Source organism: Chlorocebus sabaeus, chromosome 13 (assembly GCF_047675955.1).
Source record: "Chlorocebus sabaeus isolate Y175 chromosome 13, mChlSab1.0.hap1, whole genome shotgun sequence".
Taxonomy (NCBI): domain Eukaryota; kingdom Metazoa; phylum Chordata; class Mammalia; order Primates; family Cercopithecidae; genus Chlorocebus; species Chlorocebus sabaeus.
In genome coordinates, this window is record NC_132916.1 from 63906030 (window position 1) to 63916399 (window position 10370).

At 43.6% G+C, this 10370-nt stretch overlaps 1 protein-coding gene across 1 annotated transcript; it reads right to left on the reverse strand.

The window, feature by feature from the left end:
• Nucleotides 1-6913: 6913 nt before the first annotated feature.
• CITED2 (Cbp/p300 interacting transactivator with Glu/Asp rich carboxy-terminal domain 2) lies at nt 6914-9314 on the reverse strand. The gene is made up of 2 exons (XM_008006844.3): nt 9079-9314; nt 6914-8618 (listed from the first exon to the last, which is right to left on the reverse strand). The coding sequence occupies exon 2, from the start codon at nt 8608-8610 to the stop codon at nt 7789-7791; it is 822 nt and encodes a 273-aa protein (XP_008005035.1). The 5' UTR covers nt 8611-8618; nt 9079-9314; the 3' UTR covers nt 6914-7788.
• Between the last annotated feature and the right edge of the window lie 1056 nt (nt 9315-10370).

The following is a 10370-nucleotide window of genomic DNA, read 5'->3' on the forward strand; positions in this document are numbered from 1 at the left end:
GTCTATGGCACATCCACAGACTCATGGTGAGCTTGGAAAAATAATGAGAATGACGGAACAGGTTTTGAGGTGGTCTTATAATATTGTACTCCATCTTTTCAGAGAAGGAGAAATGATAGGAACGGGCTTATGTTTTCTTCATGAGAATTTGAATACAAGATGTATTAATTAAACATCTTCATTTTACTGATGGAGAAACTTGAGTCAACAGTGATTAAATTACACAGCTATTTGGTTGCAGAGTTAAGACTAGACCTATGTTTTTTATTCCTGATCTACTATTCTTTTCAGTACAAGTATTAATAGAAGAGTTCTCCATTTCCGTAGAAGACCAAAGTAAGAGAACGTGAGCTTACATTTGCATCAAGGAAGTTTGGATAAATTGAGGAAGATTAGTTAAGTGTAAAGTAACTAAATCCTGAATTTCCTTTATTCTAACATGTACTTAAAAAAAATTAACATTATGAAATCAACCTGAATCTTATAATCAATATTAAAACATAATTGCTGGCAGGCAGTGGGGAAGTTGTAAAGCGGTCATATTTATGTGCCAGAATTTACTAACTAACATTCTCATTTAATAGAGTATGGAATTGGCAGAGTAAGGCATTGGCTTAATTTCTGAAAGAAACTGTTTATTTCCAGCAAGATGGAATTCAATTATGGAAAAAAAACTAAAATTGCAATTTAAATCACTGATATTCATTCATTTGACTTGAAGTCCTAACGAGGTCAAAACGTTAAGAAGAGGTAAGCAGCTCACCAGGATGCTACTCATGCACTTTCAGGGGTCACACTGAATTTGGAGGAATTTTTATACCAATTTGAAAAAGCATAGACCTGAATCTTGTGAATTCCAAAAGGAAACGGTGTGGGATTGTACGGATAAATACATGGTATAGTTGTGTTCATATATTTTAGAACTTGTGTTCATGTAATGTAATGGGTTTTTTTCTTAATCGCTTATTAAATTGATCATTTTACAATCAGTGGCATTTAAGAATAGGAGTCATTTGGTTTATCACAGCAGCATTGCATCCTAGAAAGAGCACTGACTCAGAAGCTAGGTCTGGAAACTACTCTGCTCCTCTGTCTGCTACTGTGTTGTCCTTGAGCAGCTGACTTCCTCTCTAAATGTCAATTTCCTTATGTAAATTTGGGAGAATATCATGAATCTTGCAAGCATATTGTGAGCATTAAATGAGATTATGTATGTAAAGTGCCTACCACAATATCTGTCACATAGTAAGTGCTCAACCAAGGCAGCCACAGGAAACTTACGGTCAACAAAGAGATATGTTAAGAGATGTTGACGGAAGGGTAAATTTCTTTGATTTGATCCCATGCAGTCTAAACAGTGTTTCTTACTATTTAAAAATCTATGCCCTATCAGTCAAGAAGATTTTGAGGTGGGCGCGGTGGCTCACGCTGTAATCCCATCACTTTGGGAGGCCGAAGTGGGTGGATCACATGGTCAAGAGATTCCGATCATCCCAGCCAATATGGTGAAACCCCGTCTCTAAGAAAAATACAGAAAAAATAGCTGGGCGTGGTGGTGCGGGCCTGTAGTCCCAGTTACCCAGGATGCTGAGGCAGGAAAATCACTTAAACCCAGTAGGTGAGGTTGCAGTGAGCTGAGATCGTGCCACTGCAGTCCAGCCTGGCAACAAAGCAAGACTCTGTCTCAAAAAAAAAAAAAAGAGAGATTTTGAAATGTCTTTCTACATTTTGTTTTACTAAAAGAATGTGTATTAAAACATCTGTCCAAATATAGTATGGAATATGTTTTTATAAATTACTGTTTTCTCTCCCTTCTCCCTATCCTGAGAGGTACCTCTACCCAGCTGAGAACCATTGATTCAAAACATGGTGTCAGAAGGGGATCTTAGAAACATTTATATATTTAAGTTTGTATTAGAAACATAACAGTCAGTTCAATCATTTTTCACCTACTGGCCTCATCATCCTTATGTTTGGTAAACACACTGGGTAAAGAGAGATATATGAAACTGGTCATCATCTTGCTTATCCTCAAGAGTTATCCAAAATACATGCAACGGAGCCATATTTAGAAGGTGATCTAAGAATGTGTATGCACAATTGAAGTATACTATGTGTTTGTCATGAAGGAGATACCAACTGTTATGAAGCAAAAAACCCAACGGAACCCAAAGCAAACCCCAAAACCAGTAGATTACGAGAATAAACCACCACCATTAACAACAACAAAATTCTGTGGCCTAGTGACTAAGGAAATCACAAGGCCAAATTTCATTCCAGTCCATAGGGAAACCCAAAGAGAAAAGACTTCAATAGCCTCCAAGCCCGTTTCCTTCACTGTAGCGAGTGTTCATAAAGACAGTATTGACAATCTGGAGTTGGCTGACTTTTCCTGATTTTATGCTAGTTTGACTTGCACTCAAGCTTTAATTTTGCTCCCCACTCAGCTTTCAGGAATGGACAGGCAGAATTCTTTGGGCATATTAACTTTTCAAAAGCCACTCTACTATTTGCATATCTCCTGCAATGCGCACCACGCTAACCTTGCCTTGCTACAGGCTCCTCAGGAGACAGATTCCCCTGTCGGCTTTGTTCAGCAACCCAAAATGTAATCAAGTAACCACTCTACTGTAGAGGAAAGAAAGGGAAGGATTTCAGGGCTGAGCACAATGGTGATACCATGGGAAAATTCCAAGAATTCCGTGAACTGCGGTCCTCACCCCTGGTTGTGCCCCTGCCTCACTAATCTTTCAGATTAGTTCAGCCTAATGAAAACTAATAACATATAAAGCAAGTAATAATATTCATCGTCCATCTTTCTTTCATGTGCTTTTTGCTCACTCTGCAAGTTCTGATTTAGCCAAGCTGAATTCTCAGAAAGCACCACTAACTGCCTCCTGGGGCTGCTTCGTTTAGTGCTCATCTAGGGAAGGAAGTAACTGATAAGAATCCAGCTGCTAAAAAGTCATTATTTGTTCGTAGACAGTGTGGAAGAGGTCGGTCTGATAGTTTCTGTTTCCCAAGGATTCAGTTTCTCAACACAACAGACTCTTATTAATCATAGCTTTTCTTTCATTGTGTATAAATGTCAAAATATGATAGAAATTCTCGCCAGCCGCTCTCAGAATATTTTCTCACTATTTAGCATTACTTATGAGTTTAATTTCTTCCTGGGAAGGGAAGAAGTTCTTTATTTCAGATGTTTTAATATTTTTCAAAAATATAGGTGGGGCTTACTACAAGGCGAACTAAAATTATCAGCAGTATGTTATTTGATAGAAAATATTCTTGTATTTCCTTTTCCAGTTTAAATTAGAAGTATGGCTACCAGGAAAAAAAAAAAGGAATCATTTTTCTCCTTGCTGCATAAAAATAGGTCAAGTAATTTAAGCCAGTCCATTGCAATTAAAATTCTGACATTGCCATTGTTCCTTCTATTCTAGGGGGAGAAGACAAACAGAGCCCCTGATAATAGGGGTTCACTGGCTAAGTCATTTGATGTGCTACCTATTGTTCTCTTCTGGAGGCTCAGCCTCAACCTGCCTGGGAGCGCTGATTTGGATGATAGTGGTACAGTCCCAAAATGATAAATACCACCTCTGAAGCATGCATTTCTGAAGAGGTGTAATGCTGCTTTCATGCTAGCAAAACAATTCCATTGCAGAGGAAAAAAATTGCCAATGGCATGGGTCCTAAATTCTTTGAATTCTAAATTTATTTATTTTTTGGAGACAATGTTATCTCCCCGGTTTATTTTAAAGTAAATTTTACTGACTCAATTAGACAGCAACACTCATCCTCATTAAAGATCCTGCAGTCCTTTCACAAGATTAGGGCTGGTGGCTTGGTCACATTCCAATGTGGATAATTGCATTCTGCATTCCTGGATATTTCCCTCCACCTTTCCAACCTCATACCATCAAATGCATTGTTATTTTCCCTTACTGCAAATCAACAGTGCTGTTGTGGAGGCGCCGAGGGTTTCCCATCCCCTCAGTTTACAGGCTAAAGCATCGGCCCAAACCACTGCTCCTTAGGTTTTTAAGAGAAAACCCCTTAGGTAATGCATATTTTCAAATATGAGGCAAATCTCAATTATGCACACTTAATCATAGGTTAAGGTCTTTGGTAAGTAAAATATTCTTATTTTATAAAGGATGTTTATTTTGGAATCTTCTTTGATTTAAAAAATGTGTTGCTTGAATATGTGCTGTTTGCTCAAAGAAGAAAACAAAGTCTTCAGAAATGGTAACAAAACAAACAATAAAGAGAAAAACCTCTTGAGGAAACAGCTTTTCATTGACCTTCTAAATAAATTCCACAAGGGGGCGAAAACACCTAATGGTCCGGGGCTGCAAAGTTTTTATTGCAAAACTGGCCACCCATAATAGATGAGTGGATTAATATTTTTCTCTAAAGGATCTGGCCTTTAATGTTGACATCAATTTATAGCCATCCCAGGCGTTTACAGTAGTAAAAGTCATGGAGACCATAAACTTCACAATAGATGTCAGCCTTCTGCTACCAGTGCTCTAGCCCAGCACCCCATAAACAGTGGTGATTAGGTAACAGTTCTTCAAAGACCCATCCATAGCGCTAACGTCTTTATCAGCTCCGGCAAAGATACTGTCACAAGGATTTTATCAGGCACAAGACAGAAGTACACGTTTTTATTAATGTGGACTTATTTTTCTGACATGTAGCTATGAGGTTGCACTGCGGCTTATCATTGATCTCTTTTTGAAAATCAAGAATGGAGTGTCTATTTTTGGGCAAAGCTTAAAGAACAGAAGCTCTCTTGTATCATATTAAAACTTTTTGACAAACAGCCAAGGTACAGAGGTCAAATTTCCCCATATGCTATAAGCAACTTAGTAGGAAGCAAGACCACAAAAGGTTTTGCAAATGTCTGCCAGTAGCCGGGTGATCTAGGTCACTGTACAGGTTTCATTAATCAGGTTGTTGAAACAAGGAGTTATTTTTCTCTGCTTAAGAGACCTGCAGATATCACGTAGAATCTGCTCAATTGTTGATCAAGAAAGAGTTTTTAATGAAACAGATCATTCAAGTGAACGGGGGTGGGGGAGCATTGTATTTGTACTGAAGACAAATTGTGCTTTTTAGCCCAGCTCCTCTGTTTGAGTCCTCTGTTCTGGTAGGGATGGGCTCAAGAGCTAATAATAGTTCCTTGGGCTCTGCATCTCCACATACGTGTTCCGGCGTTTGAGCAGCAGGAGGAATTTAGTGACAGAGCAGGTGTTGTGGCTTATTCCCTGGCAGAATAAATGGTGAAGGGTGGTGCAAGACAATTCTTTTGCTTCTTTATGCAAAAAAACAATGCCTTTAATCGCTTTCCTTTTTTCCTGGCACTAGTGAAAAAGGATAGGAGTTGCTGTATTAATATGTATGCAAACATATTTTTTCACTTGAGCCTCTGGAAAAAAAAAGAGAAAGAAAAACTTACTGTGAAAAAGCTTAGCCAGATTTATAGCTGATTGCAGATTTAGTATTGACATGTCTTAGCTGAAGAAAACTTCAGCTTTAACTATTAATGTGGAAATCTGGATCAGTTTTTAAAGTGGGGTAAAAAGAGTTTTGGATGATTCAGTATATTTTCAGAAATTATTTGAACATAGTTTTAAATAAGAAAGTGTCAATTATAGAGGTATATAAAAAACCCAGTGGAGTGTGTGCATTTTAATTTTACATGGCCTGCCTTGGAAATAGAATTATAAAATGTAGATGATCTGAATTATACTTAAAGCAGCCTTTATGGCCAACTTACTCTCTCGTAACACTTCTAAATATCCGCTCTTCCTGATTTCTTATAAACTATGGAATTTAAGATGAGAATCGAAGTCTAAATGAAATCATTTTTTTAAAGCATTATTTGTAAGATTTTCTTCAACCTACATTTTTTACTTCTCCTAGTAAGTTACGTATAAAAGTCTGTATTTTTTCTTGAAGGTAGGTGTGTTGCTCTTATAAACGTAAGATAAGCCATGGAAACATGAAGGAGAAAAACAAAATTCCTTCTCCTTCCACCTGGGATAATTTGAGATTTTCACACTATTACTTTTTCCTTTGCTTGATTATATAAGGCAAAACTTGACACCCACTTAGTTGTAGCTATGGTCTTCTTGGTAAGTCGTCTACCTAGGTAAAATTAAAATATTATTTTTAGGTGCTTTGCATCCCATGCATGCAACAGGAAAAGCTCAGAATTCAGGAGAACAGGGCATGCTTAAGAGGGAACATCTTGTAAAGACTGTAATTTGGCCTTTGAGTCAACCTGAGTACATTTTAAATATTATAGGACAAAATGGAAAGCCTCAAGGCGGAATTCTGCCCCCTCTTCCTCTCAGAACTATAAACCAGTCAGACACTGTTTCAGAGATTACCCTAGAAAATATGTACCTATCCTTGGCACTTTCGCCGAAAAATAAAACTATCATCACTGGAGATAAAGGTAGATTTATATTTAATGCCACCCCCATCAATCAATCAGTATATTATTCCAATCTACCTCCATTTAAGTAGTTGAATCAGATATAAACAGAAACACTTGATTGTTTTGCCTCCTGTCCATTGAAAAACAATGTTGAATATTGCAAACCTTTCTAACTCTGGAGTACACTTGATATGATGGCAATTAAGGAAAAAAAAAAAGCCTGTGACAACTTTGCAGCATTTGATTAAAGCACACCAAGAGGCATGTTACAATGATAACAATGAAGCATTATGCCAATTATGTTAAATCCTGCTCTCCGCTTAAGCTCATCATGACCTGTTTTAGTGTCCTGTAATTTATCCTTTGGAATGCTTACTCTCATCAATAAGGTGTTCAACTCAAAGACGGGGAAAAAAGCCACCAAAGGTCACAATCACTCCCAAATGACTTCTAGAAAACAAGTTATTTCTTAACTTTTTATTGACATTGGCAAATTAAAATAGAATAAATTAACAAGTATTTTTTCAAAAAAATGTTTTGTACAAAAATACTGTCAAAATTTCCTAAAAAGCTTTCAACACAGTAGTATCTTTTCATGTACTGAATATAACTATTAGCACAGTGTCAAAATGTTGAAGACAGAAACAAAATAAAAATCTGTGAAATGTTTGCCACTGACGACATTCCACACCCTATTATCATCTGTACATATGGGGGCGGGGGGTGGGCAGGGGGGACAGCCAACTTGAAAGTGAACAGTATGACTTTTCCTGATCCAGAACAGTTTGGCCCACATCTGTTTAATCTTCCAGTTTAGCATATTTTAAAAATTAGTCTGTACTCAAATGCATAGTTAAAAAAATGAAGCGAGATGGCAGAGTTTGTGCAGTAATATCTGCCCTTCAAAGTTCATGCAACCAACTAATGCAATTTTTCCTTTCACTCGTAAATCTGAATGCAGTTCAGTCATTTGAAACCATCTACAAAATCCACAAGATTAAGCAGTTTGCCAAGATTAATATCTAACAGTTGAGCACTGGAGAAAGTGAGGGAAAGGAATAAAAACAAACAACGAAAAAGACCAAGTTAGCTAGATATTTAAACTACATAAGGGAGGTGAATGTCAAGGCTACAAAAACGAAACAAAAACAGGAAAAAAAAAAAGTGGCAGCAATTTTTTTTAAACCAATTTGTACAAGTTTATAGTTTACTTTGTTTCCAAGTTCTCAAACCTTTCAAGATCTGAAAAGTGAGATACTGTGTCTAAGGGAATGTTTCTTTTAATTCACACCGAAGAAGTTGGGGGTTTGATTTCTTTCGCCGGGGTTTCGATCGAGTCAACAGCTCACTCTGCTAGGCTGCTGTTTGCACACGAAGTCCGTCATAAAATCAAACTCGTTTTGCCCCAGCCAGAGTTCGGGCAGCTCTTTGATGCGGTCCAAACCCATTTCTATCACCAAGGACATAAGAACTTCCTCGTCGATGAAATCAGTGTCTATGACATTGGGCGGCAGCATTGCAGCAGGGACGTGGGCCACGGAGGCGGGCATGTTGCTGCTGCCGCTGCCGCCGCTGCCGCCGCCGCTGTTGCTGCTGCCCGCGCCGCCGCCCGAGCTGCCGCCAGAGCCGCCGGGGGTGCTGCTGCCGCCCGAGCCGCCGGGGGTGCTGCTGCCGCCGCTGTGCTTGGGGTTGCAATCTCGGAAGTGCTGGTTTGTCCCGTTCATCTGGTGGCCTGCAGCAGGGTGCAAATCCGGCATGTAGTGGTTGTGGGGGTAGGGGTGATGGTTGAAATACTGGTTGTTGAGCTTCTGCAGCTGCATGCTGGCCGGCAGGGAGCCTCCCTGACTGGCCACCGGGGGGCCCATGAACTGGGAGTTGTTAAACCTGGCCGCGGGGGCCAGTGCGCTCGGGGGGTGCCCTCCGTTCACAGTCCCCGGCCCCATCGCATGCCTGATGCCGCTCGTGGCATTCATGTTGCCCGCGCCGTAGTGTATGTGCTCGCCCATCAGGGCGTTGAAAGCGTGCTGGGGCTGCTGCTGCTGGTGGTGATGGGGGCTCGGGAACTGCCCCATGCCCATGCGGTGGGCAGGGTGGTGGTGCAGCCCATTGGTGCCGTCGGGGAAGCGCCCGTGGTTCATGGCCATCATATGGTCTGCCATTTCCAGTCCTGGAAGTGAAAAGGGCAGACGATGAGACCCGCGCCACACGTGTCGCCCACCACAGCGCACCCCACTTTTGCCCGCCTCTGCCCCCCAGGATTCCCGGGCGCACGTCGGCTGCAAACCACCCCCCCCAAGATCCCACTAGCAGCCTGTGCACCCGGGCTCGCCACCACGGAGGAGCTGCCACTCATAACACAGCCGAGCGCTGCATAAACAGCCCCTTCCCCTGCGATCGGGCGGGGGGACCCGAGCCCACACCCCCTCTGCTCCCCGAAGTGGCCTAATAAAGGAAGTGCCCCGTAGCCCTGCCGCGAACTTCAGGCATTAAATCAGCCCTCCTCATCCTGTTGTTGCACATCCTGTTGTTATTCCCCAGCTTCGCCTCACGCTCTTCCTCCGGGCAAACCCTGCCCTCGGAGGACTGGGCTGGCAGGATCCCCAGCCAGCTTTGCCCGTCGCGCTTACCTTCCGTTTTTGCGATTTCTGCTCCGAAGACCGAGGGCGGGCTCGTCGGTTCCAGGACCGGCTCAGCAGCACATAGAGGGGGCCTTCTTGGCGTGCAAAACGCTTCGCTGTCGCGATGTCGGCGCCGAGGTCTCGCAGCGGCCGCTGGGGCAGATTCGGAGCCGTTCCCTTTTATTTCCCCTCCGCTGCCCTCACAGCTCGGCAGGACCGCCCGGCAGCTGCCAACAATGAGCTGTGTTTCTTAGGGCTTTGGCCACAGTTAATATAGGCATTTCAGGAAGGGCGGAGCGAGAGCCTCCAGGGCGGGCGGCGCCAAGACGCGGATTCCGGAATGCCGCGGACACTCTGGACCGGGTCTGGGAGCCGCGTACCCGCCACCCGCGGCACGTGCGCAGAGGCTGCGGGACCCAGGGGCCGCCCAGTCGCCCCGTCGCCCCCCGACTCTGGTTTCTTCCCGGCCCAGAAACGCGAGGTTAGCTCAGCCACCCCCAAGGCATGGGGGAAATCCTCCCCGGCCGCCCCGCCCGAAGGTAGCGCCTGCCCGGATAGGAACGAGGAGAGCTCACCGCCCCACTCTGGTTGGATCTCCCCACCCCCAGCTCTCTCACTCGGCTCACAGCGATCCGGCCGGCCCTCTACGGGAAAAGGGGACTCGCCCAGCGCCCCCGCCCGCCAGAGTGCCCTTCTGCCTCCCCGGTTTTGCAAAAGCTTCCCCAGACTGCGAAGAATGGCTGTGCTTCCTCGAGTTGGGTTTTAAAGACCTGGACAAATAATGCGCCCTTTCCTGAGTGACCTTTCCTAGGCTGTGCCTTTGTGTTTTCATACGGGCAGTGGGTAGACCTACTCTAGATCACCGCGTGTAGATGCATTTTTTTCCTCCACTCCTTTCAAGGACAGGAGCTGGGGGCGGGGAGCGGCAGCGGCTGCAGGTGGACGGAGCGCGCTTGCGGGCCCGGCCAACCCCGCTCCCGCGCCCTGGAATTCCAGTCCGCGCTTTCGGGCCCACCCGCCGCTCTCGGGGTACGTGTGCTTCTGCTAAGTTTGCGTTTGCAGCTCTTGGTAGCTTTGGCATCCGAGCTGAGGCGTCTCTGCTCTGTAAACAAACTCAGCGATCCTCGTCCCCAGATCCACCTTTTTGCACATACACAGTTACTTGCTTCTGCTGTTGCCCTGGATCCGGGAGGTGGGGGTGTGTGCAAACTTGCACAGCCTCCCTCCGGGCTCTGCCTGACGGTTTGGGGTTGATTTAGAAGCAAACGGGTTTGTAATTAAGAAATTCGAGGGCTGAGTAA